We start from the raw sequence: 24674 nt of genomic DNA, 5'->3' as shown, positions 1-24674 counted from the left end.
AAGGTGACGAGGTACAGTTCGTTGTCGGTTGAGAGTTTCGGCGGCGAGACCGGGGAGCCGAGTCGGTGAGCGCGATGGGAAGGAAAGTTGAAGGACCCGCAGCGCACGCTTGGCCGGCCCTCGAAATCGGGCCGACCGTCCCCGTCCGTGCGACTCCGACTCGGGGCCTTACGGAAAGAGCCTCGTCTTTAATTAAAGGGACGCTTTGATCTGCTGATCGCGGCCGACGCCTGTAATTAATGACACGCGGAGCCCTCCACTTGGACGATTCCTGTAAGGCTCCCGATACCGAGCCGCACTCATTTGAACCTACGCGAGACAATCGAAATATAATCGACGTGAGCTGCCTCATTTAGAATGCATTGGTTACAATATATTTATAAGGAACCAAGTGTACACTAGCGATATTACAGGGCTCTGCTCCTTTATACTTATGTAAACCAATCGACAAATGGACGTATTTATTCTAAATGGAACTATGTGCAAGTGGAAAGATGGGGTGTGCTCCTTAGTTGAGGACCATAAGAATGAATGGGGATTTTAAAGCGCCAGTGACGTCAGCGGTGACGACTGGGCTCGACGAGCTCGTCGCTTGTTTTCGGGACGCTTTAACTCATGAGCCCTGTCTACAACGCTCTTGCCACATGCCCACGGCTCACGAGTTAGCCCTCAGTTCCTTTTGATTTAATTTGGAATCCCGCTTTTCCATTTTCTCAAAAGGAACTATCTTCACTTTTAAATTGTTTCTTAGCCAGCTTCCACGAGCACACCCCATCTTTCCACTTGCACATAGTTCCTTTTAGCATAAATACGTCCGAATGGATTGCATTTTGCAAAAAGGAACCACTAGCATTGCAATGATGCCAAGATTGTGCAACTTCATCTTTTGCAATAAAATTGCGGAAATTGTGAAAAATTATGAAATTTATACGGTAATTTTCGTCTTAAATTTACAGTTTTTAGCGAGTAAAATTGAAACTATTAATGGATAATCGGGTTTTTCCTCCAAGACAAATAAGTTGCACAATCTTAGCAACATTGCAATGCTAGTGGTTCCTTTTTGCAAAATGCAATCCAAATATCGATTCAATTATTTACCATGGATTCCGAGGCGACTAGCAGTTTCCGGAAAGTGGATTTGCAAGGGTGCGGTTTGAGAATCCCCTCCCCCCCTTTCAAAAAATGAAACAATGCTCTAAAATCGACAATTTTTAGAGAAGAAATTCCATGCTTCCTGGAGTCGCACGACGATGATCACGACAGGTCGCAGGGCCGCATTTACCTACTTGCCGCCCATGGGCCGCCTGCATTTTGCCGCCCCCTTCTCATTCGTTTTGAAACATCAATGAAAACCATCAAGTGAACGTGCCGGAGGGGGAGGGGTGCATAAGACGCGTTTCTTTACTCGTGTTGAATACATTTTTTTGCGAAAGCCCTGTCAACACAACTAACAAAAGTTCACGGAACTTTGCGCGGAAGTCAAGTTCCGTAAACATATCTCTGTGTGAACAAGGTCCTCCAATTATAAGAAATCAACCAAAAAATTGAAAGAACTAACATAAATGTGGTTTAATACTTTTAACGTCCGCCGCTACACCGCGCCGCGCCGGGCTGATCGCACTGTGTTTGGCGCAATGGGTGAAGTATTCATGCAGTCTTGTAGGCGCTAATATGTGTTACATGTCGACCGCCGCGCCGTGCTGAGGGCTTGTCCTTTTCATCTCAAGTCCTCAGCTGAATTCCCTAAAGTTTCCCATTTTATCAGGGTTGGGCAGCCTTCCTAGATTATGAGGCGTATACTCAGAAAATTTCAAGTCCGAATTTCGTTTAGAAAATAAAGCATGAGAAGGAATTGGGTCAAACTTTGAGTATTTAGGCTGATTCTGTGCTTATCCATCCACATACATTCAACCAGAATCAGCCTATCTACATAAGATGTCACTCAAGCTCCTCTCCTGTTTTATTTTTTAAACAGAAATCCAAACGAAATTCGGACTTGGAAAGTGAGATCGTTACCTAAAATCTGCTGAAAATTCATAGGAAGTTTCGAGGCGTTTACTAGAGGTGCAGATCCCTGTTAATAGAACAGAACACGAGATTGAATTATGTAAGCAGCGTGAAATGCATTTAAGCTTATTTTAATTAATTTGGAATACATAGAGATAGCCATGTTCCGTTTTCGAAATATACGTTCACTTAAGCGTTGACTCCGGGGGTCCTTCCGGCGCGGCGGAGCGATCGATAGCAGCGGCGTGATTCCTTGAAATCGTGATCGCTTCTCGGCCGGCCACCCTCGAACCTTTTCCCCATTCAGGGAACGACCTTTTTAGTCATTCGGGGAACGAATGGACGTATTTACGCTCAATGGAACGATGTGCCGAAGAATTAAATCAAACGAGATTTGATTTTATTATTTAGGCATCGTTCCTTTTAGCAAAGATACGGTCAATTCGTCACCTTCCAGGCAAAGTATCACAAGCGCCATGCGACATTTAAAAATTTCCGCTGCCATTTTATTTTCTTACAGAGAAATTTTTCAACGAAGCTGTCCGAAAATTTCACTGAATTTTCTTTGTGCTGCCGATAAAATTTAGTGAAATTTCCAAACAGATTCAACCAACAATTTCTCAGTAAAGAAATAAAATGGTGGCGGAAATTTTTAAACGTCGCATGGCGCTTGTGATACTTTGCCTGGAAGGTGACGAATTATTGTTTTATCAATCCTCGCTCTGGATAGAGATTCAAAATGCCTCCAGTTTAAGTCGATATGTAAGGTGGTATTCTAGGTGAGTCGACTTGCACGAATTGTGGTGCAAATCATGGCCCCACAATTCTGCGTATGTATTTTTCGTCAGCGTCTGTACTCTAATCACGACCGTTTCGTTCCCATTCACTGATGGATTCGCTCCGATATATCGAGGTGATTATTGAAATTGATGGAAAAAGCGATAGACAAAGCGAGAACGGAATGATCCTATTGGTTGAAACTCGAGGTTCTTAAAGACAAGGGGGAAAAATAGAGGACATAAGGTCTATCATGGGTTGCCCTTAGTTAGTCTATTACTTAACTCCTTTGTGCACTGCACGCGTCCTCCTCTACCGATAGGATCGCTCCACAGTCTCTTCATACTCTTTGCAGGGTTGCCATAGAATTTGGAAAATGAAATTCCCTGACATTTCCCAGATACATTTTGGTGAAATTTCCTGACAATTGAGGACATGACAGCAGGTCGAGAGGACATAATTGAAAATAGTTTTTAGGCAACATTTGTTGTTTGAAACCTCAAACCCATTCTAGAAAGCAATTAAAGGCGATTTAACAAATTTTCCCTGACATTTTCGTCATTTTTCCTGACATTCCCCGGTTTCTCTGACTCTTTAGAATTCCCTGGCATTTCCCGGTTTTCCCTGACTGTGGCAACCCTGCTATACTAACACTGGAAAAAAAACACATTGGATCTAGAGTCCAGACTCTTAAAAACACCGACAAGAAAAAATACTCTTGATTCAATCAGATTTAAGCTTAAATCAAGAACCAAGCCTCTTAATTTGAGCGGATTTCCTTTTGCTTTCAGCTTAAATCTGATTGAATCAAGAGTATTTTTTCTTGTAATTGTTTTCAAGAGTCTGGAATCTAGATCCAATGTGTTTTTTTTCCAGTGTATGTATTGAACCAATCGATATGGATACAATCTCACCCATTCGATGGATTTCCTTTTGCTTTCAGCTTAAATCTGATTGAATCAAGAGTATTTTTCTTGTACGAGGGTCATCCAAAAAGTAAGGTTCCCTACCTTGTATCTTTCGAACGAAAAGAGATAAATCAAATCGGTAAAAGAGACATTATTAGGCATACTCTAAGCTTTAAAACAAGCTCAAGTTTTTGAAAATCGGTTGAAGGGTTTCCGAGAAAACTTAATTTTACTGAGACAACCTCCTGTCGCCGCGTGCCCACCTCCGGGGTCAGGATGCGCGGAAAGTCGATTATCTCAGACTCGGGTTATCGCCTCTAAACATCAAATCAAAAAGGACTTTGAAAGTTTTCATTGAGTAGACTGTACCTTACTTTTTAATGTAGTCTCCGCATCTTTTTTGACATTTCTGTTATCATTACAGTAGCTTTTTGACGCCTTCCGCGTAGAAGCTCTCGTCTTGGCTACGAAACCAGTCATTGACAGCGAGCTGCACCTCTTAATCAGCTAGAAATCGCTTTCTACCGTGGAAGTTTTTCAGCTCGGGAACAGAGAAGTCACCTGAGGCTAAATTGGAAGAGTTCGGAGGATTGGGGGAAAATTTCCCCACACAAAGCAACTGATTTGTATGTGCGGATCGCTGTCAATAACTGGTTTCGTAGCCAAGACGAGAGCGCTTCTACGCGGAAGGCGTCAAAAAGCTACTGTAATGATAACAGAAATGTCAAAAAAGATGCGGAGACTACATTAAAAAGTAAGGTACAGTCTACTCAATGAAAACTTTCAAAGTCCTTTTTGATTTGATGTTTAGAGGCGATAACCCGAGTCTGAGATAATCGACTTTCCGCGCATCCTGACCCCGGAGGTGGGCACGCGGCGACAGGAGGTTGTCTCAGTAAAATTAAGTTTTCTCGGAAACCCTTCAACCGATTTTCAAAAACTTGAGCTTGTTTTAAAGCTTAGAGTATGCCTAATAATGTCTCTTTTACCGATTTGATTTATCTCTTTTCGTTTGAAAGATACAAGGTAGGGAACCTTACTTTTTGGATGACCCTCGTAATTGTTTTCAAGAGTCTGGAATCTAGATCCAATGTGTTTTTTTTTCCAGTGCATGTATTGAAATTGAACCAATCGATATTGATACAATCTCACCCGTTGAATGTATCGAATGGGATCTATCGGCATGGATGAGCGGGATCCGTCGGTTGGGATGACGCACGAGCGAGAGGCCCTGAATCGGTGCGGTGGGAATCCAGGGCACAGGGGAGCGCGCGTCGGGCGCCACGAGTACGGTCACCAGCGAGGGAAGGAGCCTCCACCAGCGAGCGGAGGCGGACGGCTGGGGGTGCGCGCGCAACTTTCATTCAATAAAATGGGGTTCGGCTCCCAACGTTCTTTCTCCCCCCCTCCCCTCCCCCCGGGGGTGCCCTCGCTGCTCCCGCACGCTCCGTGGTCAACGCGTACGCTGCCGCTGCCGTTCTACTCTCTCAAGGAGCGCGCACTCGATAACGTTTGCCCCGACCTCGACCAGATCCAATACATCGTCACCTTCCGGCCAAAGTATCGCAAGCCCCATGCGAAGTTTCAAAATTTCCGCCGCCATTTTATTTTTTTACAGAGAGAATGTTGGTTGACTTTGTTTGAAATAGAGTACCTTAAGGCCTTGTCTCCACGGGACGTTTCCATGGGATTTGTCCCAAGTTTGAATCGCAGGAATGAAACTTCTGGGATTTTCCCCAGTTACCGTCTCCACGGGACGGGGCTCTTTGCAGTCCTGCGACTAATTTGCGCGGGAAGATAAATTAGTTAAAGTCGAGTATTTGACCGGGATTAAAATAATAATTGCACTCAATTGACAATTAGACACATTATTTTGACTAAACAAACATTAACAATGTAGTAATGAATAAAATATCGCACAGTTCGTTTTCACTTCTTCTTCTTCTTCTTCTCTCAGTGGGTCCTAGGGGTACAAGTACCATACTTGGTACTGGGAAAAATATTGATTAACTCAATATTTTTCCCAACTTCGTAAGTGGGATTTTTCCCTGGGACTAATCTCGTGAAACGGCTCGTGGAGACAAGGCCTAATAGACAGAGTATTGGCATTCGTGTCTTTTTACTGCAGGAAAACTGTGAGGCTTTTTGATTGGTCAACGAGTTTAAAGGCTTCACGATGCTCTTACGGCCGTGAATAAACAAACAAGATGACGACTCACCGTAACATCGATAAGAAGCTACCAAGTTGTTGGCGAAGAGATATTGTGGTGTCAGTCGCCCGATAACTTATGGGAAGATAGACATATGTGGCGTTTGTGTGTCGCAAAACGTCAGAGTGCGCTGTAGGAACGACTTCATGAATATATACCTGTTTGAAAATTTCACTGATTTCATCGGCAGCACGAAGAAACTTCGGTGACATTTGCGGACACCTTCGTTGAACAATTTCTTTTTAAAAAAATGAAATGGCAGCGAAAATTTTTGAACGTCGCAAGGCCGACGGGTGGCCGGAGGGGGACGTAATCGAATTGGGGAAAAGTTGAATTTTGAAGTCGACGTTATTTTTCGCGTAATGATGATTGATGAGCAACCCGTGGAGAAAAAAATCAAGTAAAATTCGCCTGATGATGACAGGTGAATTTCAGGATGAGCAGGGTGGTGAGCGCGAAAGTAGGCAAGTTGGGTTAGAATTGCTAACCTAATTGCTCGTCCTCTTCTTACGCCCTCAACCGAGATCGGTCTCAAATGAACTTCAAGAAATCCGATTCTTAAAATCAGCTCCGGTTTTTGTCATCAGTCGTGGTGAACAAGAGAAACCAAAATTCAAATGCGAATACGGCCCGGGCCTTTTCGGAACTAAACGGTTCGATCTGTGCTGGTCGGGCTGGTTCAAAACAAGAGCGCTTCTCGCCGATTGGCGACATCCATTACAAATAATCGATTCTGAGTGAATAGCCGATTGTATCGATAAAATAGCGATTGTTTTACATGCATTTAAATGAACGAGGCCAAGTAACCAACTTACGAGAATCGCCACTAGTTCGAAAATTAAAGACTCCGTGATTTGATTTTTTCAAGTCGGGTGGAATTCCGCAATTGTCCGCTCTTTGCGGGTGAAGGGTGGACGGTGGAGGAGGGGAGAGAAAGAGGAGTCGACCGCAGGACGTTCGAGAAAACGGCGCGGCAAGTACTTTTAATTTATAATTAATTTTTTCCATCGCTTCGGAGGGAATCCTTTTTTTCCCCCGTTACGAAGGGTTGAATTTAATTTCGCGAATTGCGGATCGCAAATTCTAACGACGGGTGCGATAGGTGGTACCGCCCTCGACGTGAAACGTTGCCATTTTTCGAGTGGAAGTCGCCTACTCTACACCATAGAGAAAAAAAGGAGGTGTTTGCATTTCGGGCATCTTGGAATTTTTCATAGAGTATCTATAGCTTTGATGACGTCATTGGGTACAGCGACGTTTTTATCCTGTCGATTTTCTTGGAAATGGTGTAATTTAAGGGAAAAAGTCATTCTATAAAAACTGCTTGAAATTATATAAAGAGTTGATTTAAGTAAAAAAATCGGACATTATGGTCCGTTTTTACAGCGTCAACATAACCCTCAACGAGCGTCTTGTTTACATTGATGACGTAGGTGGGTACAAATCCTCAAGATGCAAACACCTCCTTTTTTTTCTCTATGACTCTACACGACACTGAAAAAAGGTGGTGTTGTGCGCACGACTGCTAATTCTGAGGCCGCTTTTTAGTGTTGCACTTTAAAGAAATTGGTGTCGTACACACACAACTACAGTCAGTGCTCCCATTCCAAAAGTTCCGGGATTCGGAACTTTTTTGTTCCAACCTCTCCCACTCCATGACCGTCAAAAGTTCCGAGATTCCTTGTAGATTTTTTCATAAGTTCCTAGAAAGTTCCGGAAAATGCAAAAGATCCGGGATATTTCGGGATTATAAAAGTTCCAGGAAAAATTCAGAAAAATCTCAAAAGTTCCGGAAAAATTGTGACCGGATCTTGAAAAGTGGTCGCACTTTCCGGGTAATGTTATTTTTTCGACTTCTTGCAAAAACTTAAACCACGTTTTTCTTCGGCCTAAGAATTTCCGTTTCGGAACTTCAGCGTTCGAGATCTTTGGCAATATCAGAGCTCCCAGGGTCAAAATTGCGGCAAATCTCCAAATTTCCAAGTTTCCTTCCTCACCTCCATGCACTTGCAAAAGGTTAAGGCAAATTTTCTCGAAATCAAGGATAATAAGGTCCCTTTTTACAGATCCAGTCAAAACTCCATTAAGAAATACATTTCAAACTTTCAAGTAAATTTTACCCTTCTCAACAGCCCCTCTCGCCTAAAATGGCAATGTCGCGTTGCAATCGAATAAGAAAGCCGTTAAAGGCGCCGGACTTGCTCATCGCGGGTCACGTCAAGAGGAAGGGGGAGGGGGCCCTGGAGCCGGCGAAGTGCTGGGAGGGGGGGGGGGCGGTTGAAAGGGATGATCTGATTAGGAGATCAAGCGAGAAATAATTGGCGTTTCGATGAGTGGTCTCGCCGAAGCAGAACCAGTATACGTGTAAGAATATAAATCCAATTAATAAATCTCTGAAATGCTTTGACTGGGTGCCCCGTCCCTTGCCCGCGCCCCGGGCCGTAGTTATCTCAACTATTCAAAGGGATAGCACGTAACGCGGAGTGCGGCGCGGTGGTGAATCGTACGCGACTTCTTTTGAGGAGCGGCATTTGAATCCCCCCCGAAGAAACTTTCCGAGGCGGCTACGCTTCTGATTCAGGGCTCACTATCATAATCAATAGAGTGCCGTCCTTCATTCGCGGAATATTATTACCACGTCTGTACTTTAATCATGACCGTTTCGTCTTCTTCTGCTGATGGATTCGCTGTTGTACATCGAGCTGATTATTGATATTGATAGACGAAGCAATAGAATAAGCGAAAGTAGACCGATCCTATCCGTCGACACGCGAGGTTCTTAAACATTACGGGGGGGAATAATATAGGCTATTTGTAAAGGGGTCTCGCGTAGGTTGCACTAGAAAAAAAAAACACATTGGATCTAGAGTCCAGACTCTTAAAAACATCGACAAGAAAAAGTACTCTTGATTCAATCCGATTTTTGCTTAAATCAAAAGGAAATCCACTCAAATTAAGAGGCTTGATTCTTGATTTAAGCAAAAATCCGATTGAATCAAGAGTACTTTTTCTTATCGATGTTTTTAAGAGTCTGGACTATAGATCCAATGTGTGTTTTTTTTCCAGTGAATAAGCGAAAGTAGACCGATCCTATTAGTTGAAATGCGTGGTTCTTAAAAACTACGGGGGGAAATAATAAAGGCTATTTGTAAAGGGACCCCGCGTAGGTTGCCATCAGTTAGTTTATTACTTTTTGTACCTTCTTTGTCCACTGCAACCACCCGCTTCTACACATGCTGCCATGCTAAGAAAAAACACCGTATGAGCCTTTAGACGTTGCCAGATTCCCTTTACTAACAACCGAATTTACTGGAAAAATTTTGAATATTTATTTTCGAATTTTTCAGATAATTTTGTTCGCAATTTGATGTAAAATATTTGAAAATATCACGGAAAAATATGCATATTTTCCCTGAATAATACATGTTTTACCCGGAAAAATTTGGCAACTTTCGAATGTTCATACGGCGGTTTTCCTTAGCACGGCAACATAAAATCGCTTCTATTTTCTCTTTATCTAGTTTTTTTAGAGAATATTATCGAAAGACCAGGGTGTCTACTAAAACAGGCTGGTCAAAAATAAGTACTTTTACAGTACTTTTTCTATACATTCTCGAGAAATTCAGTACTTCTTCCAACAGAAAAATTCCGTACTTTTATAGTACCTCCATTTGACGAAATTGGAAAAAATTGAAAACTTTGAAATTGCGACAAAAATGACAAAAAATTTAAAAAAATTCCGGACCTTTTCGCGGAATTTCCGCACTTTTTCAGTTTTTCCGGACCTCCCTTAAAATATCAGAACTATTTCCGGACTTGTAGGCACCCTGAAGACAGATGAGAAACCAGACGAACTTTTATACAGAAACGATGATCATGTCTCCTTCGAAAAAGTGAAATACATGAGGAAAATTGCAACGTCGCAAGTTGTGATAGTTGGTTTAGTGCTTTTGCCCTGCATGCTCTTTACAGAGACCAAACCCTCTCCGCCGTTCGATAGGGTTACACTCCTTCCCAAAGCCACGCTACGGAGTGTAAAAGCGACACCGCGTGAATGGGGAACAGCTTGAAAAAATGATTCTGTCATATTTGCACTGAGGTGTTTTGTTTACAATGCGCTTAGCGAGCGTGTTTGCGGTGCGTGCTGCTCGCGCCGTAACAATTACCGCAGTGCAAACTTACGCTTCCGCCGAAACCGTCCCAGGTGAGAGAAAGGGGCGAATCTTCTGTGACTTACAGTTTAAAGCTATAAGTCACCGAGGGTATCCCACAACCCCCCCCCCCCCCCTTGCGGGTGGTTCATTTCCGCATCTGCCCCTTACGCCTGTGCATTACTGCCGTGTGCTAAGGAAGAACGCCGTATAAGCCTTTAGACGTTGCCAGATTTCCTTAAATAAAAACAGATTTTACTGAGAAAATTGGGAATATTTTCTTCCAGAATGGAAATGTTGCATGTGTGAGGAATTTGCGATTTGACTGTTGATTCTTATGTAAAAGTTCGCGAGAAACACGATGGTGCCACTGGTTTTCTCTGAAATTAACTCCCAAGCTCAAAAAAAGCTCTCAAGTTGAGGCAAAAATGGGGGGGATATCCCACGCTATCCTGAGAGTCCACGTCCACATCAAGACAAACTCTCCATGCAAAGATAGGGAGCAAATACATTAGTAGGGCTGCCACCTTATTTGGGGACTCATAGACTGAAATCACGGCAACCCTGTCAATGTATTTGCTCCCTATCTTTGTATGGAGAGTTTGTCTTGATGTGGACGTGGACTCTCAGGATAGCGTGAGATATCCCCTCCATTTTTGCCTTAACTTGAGAGCTTTTTTTGAGCTTGGGAGTTAATTTCAGAGAAAACCAGTGGCACCATCGTGTTTCTCGTGAACTTTTACATAAGAATCAATAGTCAAACCGCAAATTCCTTACACATGCAGCATCTCCATTAGATCAACTTAATATATCATTTCAAATACATTATAAGGAAATGACTTTTTCAGTAAACGACGCCATTTCAAAGAAAATCTATGAAGAAACTGCCCGTGCCGACCAATACGTCATCGACAACGGCCAAGATGCCCGAAATGTGACCGCCCTCTTTTCTTCCTCCATACGCCTCACATGCACCAGGTTGACGCTTCACAATGGATCGATTCAATCAGAGAGGTCGGACAAAAAATTTCTGACTGAAACTGCAAATTTTGATGTTTATATCGTCACATTTTATATTTAAGGAGTGCTTCTAGAAGACTATTTCACGAGGAAACTAATGCAACCACTTTTAAAACCTTAAAATTTTTTGAAACGGAGTTATAAGCTTTAAAAGTTTCCAAATTTTGTCCTACCTCTCCCACTGACTCGATCCACTGTGCGCCGCTGCATTCGACTCACAGTTTCATCCCCTAGACTCCGACCCGCATACCGGAACGAAGAGCGATGTATGTGCCACGACTTGGTCGTCCTTGTCGACGGCAACGACTTCATCGCTGAACTTTTTCACGCACGACCCCATTCTAAATTCCCCCGTGGGAGGGGCAGCGAGAGGGAGGTGCAGGCTTGGTTGGCGCGAGTGAATTACTCGAATCGGTCGCTCTTGAAACCTGACGACTCCATTCTACGACGAGACCTGAAGTCCACAAGAACACCCACATATTGGGGTTCACGAAAGAACGGACACGTGAGGTTTTGATCACGAAGACGGGCTCCTGCCTTGTCATTAATTACTACGACCACGAGAGCTGCGTGAAGCCACGGTTCCATTGGGCGCGGGCTACGCCGAGTAAACCGCGCGACTGGGTGCAATGATTTCGACTGTATGTTCAAAAACGAAACTAACATTCCAGGCTCATCCATAAAATTGCCTATCTGTGCGGGAAATCTGATAGCACATATGTTGTTTCTAAAGCGAGCCAGAAAAGTAGTTCCTTATTGCAAATCCGCGGACCTCCTTTTCAGCGACAAAAGACAGGCCAAAAAAGCAATGACGTTCGGTTCTTCTCTCGGGTTTTTCAGGTCCTACGCTGAAAAAAAATTGGTAAAACCGAACAGTTCCGGTGATATGCTATGGAATCTACGCACAACCAAGTTATTCCGGTCTGTAAAACTGAACAATTTCGTTGAGGTGACCGAATTCCTGAAATTCGGTTCGGCAGACGTGGATACGAACAAAATTAGGTTCCTGATCACGTTAACTGTTCGGTTTTACCAAAATGCTTTTTTTTATTATTTATTTTACTTTTTAATTGATTTATTATATTTTTTATTTATTTGTAATTATTTTTTTTATTTTTAGTTATTTTTCACTATTTTTTATTTTTATTTTTTATATTTTATTAATTGTTTTATATTTTATTTTAATTTTATATTTTATTAAGTATTCTACTTTTTATTTTTTTAATTTTTTTTTAGTGTAGACACCATGCATTTAGGCGCTCAGTTGGGTTGTCGCGGCGAACGGCGCGTCGCGTACTGCCCATAGAAGCGTAGCTTAATAATTTCTTTATGAACGACCGATCAGCGGTGGCCGGACTCGCACGAGCCTGGGAACGTGGGCTTGGGGTGCGCGTCGGGGCTCACGAGCTAGCGAGCACGGTTCGCCGGCCCGGCGCATGTTAACATTGTAGAGCCGCGAGTTGAGGGAAATCGCATGATGCGCTTACATTTTATTTGATTACGGCGCTGCTCGACGCCGCGCCACGCCACGCTTTCATTAAAGCTCGGAATTATAGATATCCAGATATCCCGGGCTGTAATTTTAACCGCGCGGGTTTGACAAACCCGAGCGGGAACTCGTGACTCCATGCTCATAGACTTAAGACAATACTACTTTGCTAAGGCAAAACGCCGTATGAGCATTCAAATGTTGCAAAATTTTCTCTCGGAAAATAGCTTTTTTTGAAGAAAGTTGAGAATATTTTTCCTTCAAATTTTCGGAATTTTTAGATGAAATTTCGAAAAAAATCCTCCGAAAAATTGGAGGAGAAATAGTCGCAAATTTTTCTGAAAATGTGTTGTTTTTCGAGGGAAATTTGGCAATGTCTGATGGCTCATATACCTACGGCGTTCTTCCTTAGCATGATAGAATAATAAATAGAATGCTCCAAAGTTAAACGCGAATACTTTCGGAATCGAGTTTTGGGATCTATAAATAATAATTTTTTGATTCTAAAACATTTGACCCCCCCCCCCCCTCCCGCAGTCTCTTCAAAGGTACAGCCCCTGCCCAAAAAACCCTCTCAATGCGTTACAATATTAAATAAAAGACGAAGTTCAACGCCTATACTATTTTCACCTCTGGGAATAACATTCGTAGATTACGTCACGCGTTCGTTCGGCATTTTTCAATTAGGAACAAGAATTTCTGGCTCATTTTAGAAACAACATATTGATTCCCACAGTGAGAAACAAAGTTTCTTGATTGCGATGTTTCTAAATTTCTAATCATATTTCATTTTTTTGAGGAAAGACAAGCCAACTTCATAGTTTGAAATCCATACAGAGTATTCTGCCAACAGAGAAGAAAAATCCAGGAAGTTTTCAAGGAATGATGTTGACTGGTTTTGGACTAGATGGATTAGATGAATATGCGGAGGAGGTAATTACCTAAGAGCAAGTTGCTTACTTTGCTATTAAAAAATTATACAATCTTAGCAGCATCGGGTGGTATGAATGATTTTTTTCTCTTTTCAATTACATAAACCCATATCCTTTATTTAGTATTCAAGGTTAAAGCTATACATATGCTCATTACATTTCCGGGCATGAAATCATTTCAATCATAACCTGATATTTAATCATGAAGAGTTAAAGAAAGATTTGCTTTTGTTATTCTTCACTGGAACTGCACTAATAAAAAATGCAAGTTATTCTCTTCTTTTTATCCAAATGTTTGATTCACTTGAACTTTTAAGAAGCTCGAGGTTATTCATACATTTCTCTAACAATCGGCGTTGGTTTATGATAGTGTTTTATCCTACAAATGAATTTATAATTTAAATTAACGGCAACTGGTGGGACTGAATTCGAAAGGGAGACTACCAAAAGGTTCCTGACCGAGTAGTTGCAGGGGCATGCACAAAATACTGTCATAGACGAGAACACTGCCTCGTAAAATATCATGCCAGGAAAACCCACTTGGACAAAAACTCGGCGAGATAGGACTAGGAGAGAAAACAGTACAATGATTCACTTTTCGATAGCTTGAACCACTAGAATATGTAACCTTGTGGTATTCACACCAGTTGTCGAATGCTCACCGAAGCGTTGGTGAATCACACTCATCTAAAAGTTATCTCTGATAAAAAATGTGAATGAGAGATTGGAGGAAAGTTGTGGAAATTTGCTCTTTAAAGTTTCAGATACATTGGATACTTAAGGCTGCAAAGAGAATTCTCGGAAAAATTGAGCTCGAAATTTTTACAACTTATCCATCAATGTTTTACCTGAAGAACTTGGACAGCATCCAAACGATCATAATCGCATCGGCTCATCGGTGGCTTATTTCATCAGCAAATCGGCACTCTGCCCTACTACGGAAGAACGCCGTATGAAACTTTAGTCGTTGCTACATTTCCTTGTATGTAATACGTATTATCAAGGAAACTAATAAATACTTTTCTTCCGATTTTTTGGAGAATTTCATTCCCAATTTCATTTAAACTATTTGAATATTTCAAGGTACAACATCAGGGTGTCTGCCGAGACAGGCTGGTCAAAAATCAGTACTTTTACAGTACATTCCCAAGAAATTCAGTCCCTCCTCAATAGAAAAATTCAGTACTTTTTCAGTACCTCCATTTGATGAAAATTGAAAAATTTCAGAAATTTTAATTTCATGGTTACAGTGCGACAAAAATGACAAAAAATGGAAAAAGTTCCGGACCTTTGGAGGAAAATCCGCACTTTTTCATTACTTCCGGACCGCCCTTAAAAAATCGGTACCATTTCCGGACTTGTAGACACCCTGAATATTCCCACCTCTTCCAGAAATTAATCTTTTATCGGAAGGAAGTTGCACTGAAAATAAATTCTCGGCGTTTTTACCAAGGTCCGTTGGTACCTTTACCATCTCATTTTTTTACCAAGTATTGGTAGTTTGACCAAGACAGACTAGTAAGCTTACCTAAAAACCGGCATTTTTACTGTTTTTTTTAGGTAAGAATACCACTACTATTGGTAATCAATTCCCGGTAACTTTGCCATTTTATCTCGGTAATTCTACCATAGTCGATAAAAAATATTGGCGTTTTTACCAAGGTCCAGTAAAATTACCGAGAAAGTTCAATAATTTTACTGAGATTTCTCGGTAAAATTACCAACTTCATAAATGGTAATTTTACCAAGAGAAAACTGGGACCAAATACAACCCTGAATTCTTGGTAATTTTACCCTTTTCTTAGTAAATACACAGAGATTTTTTTTCAGTGTGGCAGCGTCCAAAGGCTCATACGGTTTTTATCCTCGGCAGAGCGATATAAGAGTCGGGATTAGACTAACCCGCTCTAATCCTCGGGACAGTGTCGTCTAAATATAGTTCGAGAAGCTATCTTTTCGGATATTCTCTCTCGGAGGGTTGGCTAAGACGCGGAGATTTCGATATCGAAAATGCGTCGAGGCAACGCCCAGTTGTTGCGAAGGACGAGGTGCAAATGCAACACGCCACGGCATTTGCGGCGGGCGTAATAAGCCGCCGACAGCCTTTGCCTTTTGAGGCGAAGTCGGTCTTCTACGGGAGTCGTTTTTGCCCGGTTCTGCATAGCGTGGCCTAAAAGCCGGACCCCGCTGCCGCCGTTAACCGGGCAGCTCGGGATTGGCAAGAAAACAAATAACGGGACTTTCCAGAGTACTCGCGCCCTGAACTAAATGCAACTTCTGCTTCGAAATGTAAGCGTAAGCTTTAAAAAAAAAAATCCCTGAGTGGCTTCCAATCACCGAAAAAGGTTGAACAGCACACTGATGGATACAGAAAATTGGCAACATTGCCTTTTCTCCATTTAATCCTATGGAAATACATCAATGGACCACTACACAAGGTACGAATTAAAGGATTCTGATACATGTTTTTTATCCAAAATTTCACACAGAAAACGATTCGCGCAACGAAAATGACTGAAACCAACTCCTAACGAAGATATTCACGTTTTTACTTCACAATGGTCACGAGGAATTTGAACTGCCTGCTCACAAGAAACTCAAAGCTCTACGTGAGTCGAATCGCGCACTACAACGGTTTCAGCAATCTTCTCAATCGAGCAATGTTCATTTCCCACCATGTGTTGTTCAAACTGTGAGCAATTTGCTATTGCTGAGCCAAAGCGTCAAGATTGAGGTTGCCAGATTTTTATATCGCAGAGACTGTCATGATAAACGTTTAGCGCGCGCTGTGAAACACGTAGGGCATGGAGTTTTCATGAGCGGTTGGTTGGCCTCTACTTGCGCCCGGTAGAAGGAGACAAAAAAAATCTTACATGCAAATTTTAATTGACTCTGGAGGATATGCTGACCATTGATTCCGTGGTTAACCGCGAAAACCGACAATATTTCGGCCATGAGCGATGTTCGGTCAAAGTTGCAAGTTTTACCGTATTTACTCTCACGGCGTGCTCAAATTTCGCAGGAAGGGCGTTCAAGTACGGCATTCTCACCGCACTTCTCCATCCCCCCCCCCCCCTTCTCACTGCGTCTTGTACTTCATTGGCAATGCAAAGCGGAACCTCTCTTACGTAACGCTTTATTGAAAGGTGAAACTGAGTCGGGTATTCTGCCGTCCTAAGAAAAAACGCCGTATGAACCTTCAGGCGTTTGCCAAATTTCCTTTGATAAAACGCGAATTTTCTGGTAAATTTATGAATATTTTCCTCCCAATTTTTCGGATAATTTAGTTCGCAATTTTACCTAAAGACTCTGAAAATTTAAAGGACAAATATTTATAATTTTCCTAAAAAATAGACATTTTATCGAAGGAAATTTGGCAACTCTCGAATGTTCATACGGCGTTCTTCCTTAGCACGGCGGTATTATCCACGTCAGTCAGCGGTTCGGCGGCTGGTGAATCAGCCCTGGATACCGGGCTCATTTGTTTGATGAAGTATTGCAAACTGATCTCAAAATTGGTACAGGGTACACGCAGACTCGGGGAGGAAAATTCCCCGATCAAGATAATCAAAATTTCCTGAATTTCCACGCGTAGAATCGGGTAGAAACATTTCCTGAGATTGCTTTCATTACACACTGGAAAAAAACACATTGGATCTAGAGTCCAGACTCTTGAAAACATTGATAAGAAAAAGGACTCTTGATTCAATCAGCTTTAAGCTTAAATCAAAAGGAAATCCGCTCAAATTAAGAGGCTTGGTTCTTGATTTAAGCAAAATCTGATTGAATCAAGAGTATTTTTTTCTTGTCGATGTTTTTAAGAGTCTAGACTCCAGATCATGTGTTTTTTTTCCAGTGCATACTGGTCTACCATTATGGAGGGATTTAAAACTTAAAAACTCTATACTTCCCGGTTTAATCTGGATGTGAATTTAAGCGAATTTTATTTAGAGGTTCGGTACTACTTTTGTACCCGAACATCCGAGCTGCCATTTCATTTAAGTTCGGAACTTCCGATTCGGTGACTAACGAATCGCAACGTTGGTGCGTGATTTTGGTACCACTTCGCGAGGTGGTTCTAAAAAAGGTTCGACCTATCGAGAACCAACGGATCTGATTGGTCGAATCTGGTAACGACGCGGTGTCCACTGGTGTTGGTGATTGATGAGACAAACCGGGACAGAACTTCCCATAGAGGTTCGGAACTTTAAATAAATTCGCTTCTTGATCCTTCCTATCAAATTCAGTCCTAGTGTCGCGAGGCTTGCTTTCTGACCTTGCGTGGGGGTCCCTTGTTTTATTTCAGTTTGGGAGAACTTATGGAAGACCGTATAACGCACCTCGGAGAGGAGGAAGGAAACTTTTTCTTAAGTGTGCGTTACGACGTAAGAGGGAGGAGGGGGCGGCTACAAGGGAATGGCGTCAGAGCATTACGCAATACCCGAGCGCCCTCTCCCGGTCATAAAACTTAGGTAACTCACCAGTTTCGGTAAAAAACTGCTCGACATACCCATGCTTCCTAACTTAAAAAGAGACGAAAACTCGGCAGGAGAGGGGAGGGGGTTGTCGCAGCTTCCCTAATCCCTTTCACGGCTCCGACTTGTCCTCTGTTCCACCTACTCATTGTTTTGAGATGCAGCGAAAAAAAATCCGCAGACTTCCGCACAGTGGATCGAGTCAATTACAGAGGTCGGACATGAAATTTTTGACCAAAACTGCAATTTTTGGTGTTTACTTCGACACATTTTACATCTCAAGGGCACTTTCAGAAGCAAATTTCACGAGGAAACCAATGGAGCCACTTTTAAGACCTGAAAGTTTTGTAAAAACGGAGTTATAAGCGTTTAAAGTTTCCAAATTTCGTCCGACTACTCCTATTGACTCGATCCACTGTGCTCCGTATGCAGAGAGACTCGACTCGAGGAAAAAAGGTTACCCCCCCCCCCCCCCCGGGGGGGGGGGGACAAGGACCGAGGTAAGTTGTTACAGAGGCGATCTTCACCCTCCGCGAGCATGGAGGGGGAGGGGGGGTTCACCGGTGTGCACCGGTGTAAAGCCAACGCAACGTGGGAGGGGGGGGGGGAGATTACTTAGCGACAGGTATTGATTCTAAGAGCGCATTGCGTTGCATGACACTGTGCCAGCAATACAACCCCCCCCCCCTCCCCCGGTCTCCTTCATCTTCGTAATGCTTATGAGCGGTAACCAGTGGCGTGGCGTGAATTGCGATGTATCGATTGCTATGTCATTTAAACCTATGGTAAAGAATCGATTATTAAGGTGTTCGCTGCGAACTCCTGATTATCGATTCTTCTCCATAGATTTAAATGGCATAGCAATCGATGTATCGCAAAGCACGCCACGCCACTGGCGGTAACGGGATAGGAACCAGGGGAACATCGGGTTCCCTTAATGAAACGGGCTTGCAGCGACGGGCGACATTAATGCGACAGTTACGGACCGCGGTGTCTACGTGGAGTTCGAGGGAGATAAAAATAAAAAAAAAATAAATTAAAAAAAAAAAAAAACCTGTTTTCCGAGTGAATCTCTGGATATTAAAGCCTATTAATGCCCGGTCCAAAAATTTTAGAGGAGAGTTTTTGCGGAAAACTCTCTTGTAGTTGGACTTCCATGGTTTGTGTCGAATTTACGCAAAAACTTCAAAAATTGGATTTTTGAGCATATTTCGAAACAAAGATCACTTTTTCACGCAAGAACCTAGACAATTTGAACACAGCAAGATTGTCATAACTTATTCCAAACTTTTTCACGAGCATTGAGTAACCTTATTCGTTGATATTTTTGTATTTTATTTTACTTTTTGAACCTTTTTTGTTAGCGTCCAAAACTATATTTGCCTATAAATTCAATGCACCCTATGCAGGATCGTCAAAATTGACCATTCCTCACACCAAACACTCTTGGAAACATTGAATGTATGAGACAAGAATAGTTATTTCAGGTATATCGTGGAAAACTCTGAAAGGCAAAATTTAATTTCCACCGAAAAAGTAATGAAAATGAAGCAGATTGTCAACATTGGTTAAAGCTCACTCCACAAACTCATAAGATCATTAAAATCACCTTATCGCCAACGTTCATCTCACTCTCTGTTCATTGAGTGAACGTTTTTTCTCTCCCGTAAAATCTGAGAATATGAGCTTGTTCGGTTGTAATTGTGGCTTTTTACGTAAAAAATCGCTACATAATTCTAGGAAATTCCCGATTTTTCTAGACATAAAAGTGAAAACTTACTGGTTCTGCATCGTATCAATTTTTTTACGAGTAATTTTCTTCTTCACAAGTTCCTCAAAACAACCTTTTCTTGGCAGTCGTCACCACTACAGCTGCTGTTTTATACCAAAATATCCCACCGATACAGATCATGACACTGCGCTTCAATTACTTACACCTTACCTATACAGACGCTATTAGTGGCGACCTCATTACAGGGATTCTCCATTATATCGAATTGGATCCGAACAATAACATTGGCGTAACCTCTTTCAATGCTACCAATGCGAAAAAATCGATATAGATCGCTTTTTTGTGACGTGCCACTAATAGCATCTGTCATCGGCTGAAAATAATCGACTTTCGACATCCTGTGAGAAGCGACGGTTAACCGCTCCTCCTTAGAGTTTAACCTTAAGTTTTAACCTTTTTTAGTGGTAAAGTTTAGAAAAGCTTAACCTTTTTTCAAGGTAGATTTACACAGGTATGGAAAAGTTGAAAATTTCCCATGAGCCTCAGTACGTGTCACATGACTACGTGACGTAGGTTAAGGGGCCCGTTTTTTAATTAAATTACAATCAAATTAACATTCAAACGTTTGTGCCTTTAAACGTTAAAATTAATATCGCATTATCAAAATTGTGCAAAAAATCCCACAAAATTTTGACAAACGATAAACCGAACATAATAAATCAAAATAATCAAAACATTCAAAATGGCTGACGTTAAGGGGCCGCTGGAGAGCCAATCAGCGGCCAGTTGTTAAGTTCTGTCCATACCTGTGTAAATACACCTTGACCTTTTTTAACCTTAAGTTTCGATCAATCGATTCATCGCGAAGGACGAAACGCCAGTTTCGAGGAGAGATCTGGCAGCGCCGGGCCCCGGTTTCAGCGGGCGGCAATAAAAAGGGCGTTCGTCACTTGGGGGCGCGAGCGGCTGTTACCAGGCCGGGCCGAAGCGCCCCCCCCCCCCCACCGGGGAGAGGGGGGAGGGGGGGGGTACGGCACGTCGAGACACTCTGGAAACCCCGATCATTTACGTCGTTTATTTTTTAACCCCTGCGCAGTAATATTTTCATAGCGGTATGATGCGACACCCGCCGCGCGTCTCGTCTCGTTCCCTCGGATCCTGACAAAAAATCCCGGCTCCTCGAATCGCAGTCATCATCGTCGTCGTCGTCGTCAGGTGAAGCGCTTCAGACTCCCTTTTCAGCCGAGTCGTTAAAAACGCTGGCTCACGTTCGGTGTTAATCCAGATTTCAGCGCCGGCTATAAAACGGACGGATTTAACCGGAATCAACTTAACTGCACTTCACGATGCCTAATTCTCGCTCGTGTTTTGGTTTTCTACGACGGAACTAAGCGGCATAATGCCTGGGAGATTCCCGTGGATTTACTTCGGACTGTAGAGAAGTTAATCATAAAATGTCGAGTCGGAATGTTGCCTGGTTTTACAATTAAAACAAAAGAGGAAATCAGGCAACGTTTGATGTAGTTAAGGTGATTCTGTTTGTGCAAGGGTTTCCATCCATAGATCACCATACTGAAATTCGTACTTTGTTTCGTGGTTTATCGTGCAAAATGGCACTCAGAAGCTGTCTGAAGTTGCCGAACAGAGCGCTTCTCGCGAAATTTTCTTTCCGAAGGCTGCAAAATTTCAGGGTGTCTATTTTTTTTTCATTTTGGGAAACCCTGATGAAATCTTGATTTTTCTTGATTTTTGACTGCTAAATCCTGATTTCATAATTTTTCGGAATCCTGAATTTTTGCGGAGAAAAATTAAAATTTCAAAACATAAAAAAATGGCTCGATAAAAAAAAAAATCCGATCGGGCGGCAGAGTTTTCTCAAATTCTGATTTTACGACCGATTTTCCCTCAAATCCTGATAAAATCGGGAAAATCCTGATGCTAGACACCCTGCTTTGTCCTGCAACACAAGGACCCTTTATTTGTGCATAGGAAGACAAACTGAGTGAGAGTGCTTACCTGCTGCATTTTTTCGAAGTCTAGGCACGGACGATGAGTGTAGTTGGGGTTGGAGGATTTCTGCGGGAACTTGTGTTTATGCCTCTTGCGGGGCGAGGCGTTGGGGACGGTCGGGACGGGGGAGGTGGCCCCCTCTGGGCCGGAGGGGCTCCCCGCCCCCGCTGCCGCCCGCTCGGGCCCGGCCCCGCACCCGGGCCGGGCGCACGCCCCGGTCACCGACGCCGATCCGTAGTGGAACAGCTTCACCGGCGGCGAAAGAGATCTCTGTCCGGGTTTATGCACGTCCACCGGCGGCGACGTCCTGAATTTCACCGGCGTCGTGCACGCCGTCAGTGCCTGTAAATATAAACGATCAAATCAGAGACAAAAGAAGTGACACGAGTGATGGCCCAACCCCGGGCAAAAAGTTCCTCGACATGGAAAATATAAAACGAGATATCTTCATCATAGGTTAGAAGAGTTAATTCAGCATTCGTGTTTGGGTTGAGCGTGGTTGGGGCCCAAGAAAGAGTGTCCTACCATATTATAAATTGTAATTTTCCTTAGCGTCGTACACTTTTCTGACCCACCTCATTCAGGGTTGACACAGGCTTTGGAAAATTAAATTCCCTGACATTTCCCTGATTTTTTTGACAGATTTTGGTGACATTCCGTGACAATTGGACAAATAGTGCTGGATTTTTAAAAAGACATAGTTAAAAGTAGTTTTCAGGCAAAATTTGTTGTTCGAAACGTTAAATCCACTCGGAAAAGCAAATGAAGATGATTTTTCCCTGAAATTTCCGTCATTTTCCCTGACATTTCCAGGTTTTCCCTGACTTTTTAAAATTCCCTGTCATCTCCCGGGTTTCCCGGCATTCCCTGACTGTGGCAACCCTGCTCATTCTCTGAGTGTTTCTCCTTGAATTTTCCAGATCTGCGAACCCTCTCGGGAGCGATGATAGGATTCTTACCTCGTCATCGGAGCTGCTACTGCTGTGTTCTCTGTGTAGAAAGACGCTGGGGGCTTGGTGGAGGCGGCTGAGGGGCCGCCTTGGGTGCGGGTTGTGTGGGGTGTGGCTGTGGGTCTCCGGGGCCTCGGGCTGGGGGCGGCTCACCTGGGACCACTTGCGCTTCTCCGGGAGGGCCGAGGTGCTCCGCGAGCGGGAGGGGGAGGCGCAGGAGAGGGCGCGGGCCCGGGCGGCGAGGGCGGCCAGCTCCCCCGGGCACGGCTCCTCTTTCTGGCTGTTGATCACCTCCAGCTCCTCCTCGCTCGAGTGGTGCTCGTAGGTCAGGTCGCAGTCCGAGGGGAGGCCCGAGTCCAGGAAGTACGGCGAGGGGGTCGCCGCCCCCGTCGTCGCCCCCGAGCAGGAGGACCGCGAGCCCAAGCTCCCCTCCGCTCCTTCGCCTTCGCCCTGACCTTCGTCCATCACTGAAACAAAAACAAAAACATTCATATTAATCCCCGAAGGTATAACGTTGCATGGTGTCAAAGACAATCCCCTTGAAATATCCAGTCCGTCATAATTAGAAACATCAAGTTCCAAGTCCCGGACGACCGGCCTAGAGATAGGCACAGAGCTGCCTTTCATCCCCAAAGAATTAACCCTTTCTCATCGCCATCATATGTTATTTGTCATAATTATTTACTAATTTAAAGGCTAGACAAACAGGGTCACGGCCCTAGTTAGAAGGTAGAAGAAGAAGAAGAAGTTCCAAGTGTTCCAAGTGGAGCTGTTCCATCGGCGATCGATTAATTAATCGATTATCGAATGTCTTTCGATTCGATTAATTAATCGATTGTAAAAAATTCGATTAACTGTTTAATCGATTATTTACCATCGATCAATCGGAAATTAAAGGCTTCAGATGACACGAGTATATAAGTTTTACGATATGTAAATGACTAAAAAAATACATGTCCTGATCCATGTTATCCACACCGAACTTTATTTTTAATAAACCAGTGTCTTGTTAAGACTATTGTTCCTATACATATAAGGGTATCTAGTTTTTTTTTTTTTTTTTTTCAATTTTGGGAAATCCTGATTTTTCCTGATTTTTAACTGATAATCCTGATTTCATAATTTTACCAAATCCTGATCAAATCTTGATTTTTTGCAAATTAATTAAAAATTAGAAATTCTGCATAAGCGTATGCGAAAGCATAAAAAAATCCGATAGACAGCCGACTTATCTCAAATCCTGATTTTACGACCCATTTTTCCTCAAATCCTGATGAAATCGAGATTAAATCCCGATTGACCTCAAATCCTGATAGAGTCGGGAAAATCCTGATGCTAGACACCCTCTATAACAAAGAGGTCTTGTATGGTTCAAATATGACAAGGATCTGGATCCTTGTAGTTGTAACAAAGTAATTTCTCAGTAAAAAAATGCAAACAAGCAATTACCGCAACATAACGTGAAACTACTCCGAGGAAGCTGTAATAAGCTTGTGATAAAAAATATGATTTTCCGCCTTCCCAAGGGTGACTCGACGTCCTCAATTTCTGGGAGCGTTCCTCCGAAGCCGTCGTTACACAATTACCTCATCGATTAAGATATTGAAATTGAGATTGATCGTGAGACAACGGCTACATAGTATTTCCAGTTTTCGTCCAAACAGCCGGAAGGGGCTGGACGAGGCGATTAAAATTCAAACGCCGGCGCACAGCGGATCGAGTCAATAGGAGAGGTCGGACAAAATTTGAAAACTTTGAACGCTTATAACTCTGTTTATACGAAATTCTGAGGTTCTGAGAGTGGTTTCATTGGTTTCCTCGTGAAATTTTCTTGTAAGAGCACCCCTTAGAGTTTAAAATGTGACGAAATAAACACCAAAATTTGCAGTTTTAGTCAAAAATTTCATGTCCGACCTCTCTAATTGACTCGATCCACTGTGCGGCGGTGGCCGCTTGAGCCACAGCACGGGCTGAGAAAATAATGATAGGCTCGGAGAGCGATTAAAAGCTCAA

General features: G+C 42.9%; 1 protein-coding gene across 1 annotated transcript in view; it reads right to left on the bottom strand.

Annotated features, from left to right (window-relative positions):
• The window catches only part of Reph (Regulator of eph expression), a 77838-nt gene that overhangs the window by 8561 nt on the left and 44603 nt on the right, over positions 1 to 24674 (bottom strand). The window contains exons 3-4 of the mRNA XM_019059253.2: positions 22671 to 23128; positions 21718 to 22053 (exon numbers count right to left, since the gene is read on the bottom strand). Coding sequence (XP_018914798.2) covers positions 21718 to 22053; positions 22671 to 23128 — 794 coding nt within the window. The remainder of the gene's footprint in view (positions 1 to 21717; positions 22054 to 22670; positions 23129 to 24674) is intronic.

The sequence above is a fragment of the Bemisia tabaci genome, chromosome 4 (assembly GCF_918797505.1).
Source record: "Bemisia tabaci chromosome 4, PGI_BMITA_v3".
Lineage (NCBI taxonomy): Eukaryota > Metazoa > Arthropoda > Insecta > Hemiptera > Aleyrodidae > Bemisia > Bemisia tabaci.
The sequence above is the reverse complement of the archived record's forward strand: the minus strand, read 5'-3'. Positions and strand labels throughout refer to the sequence as shown.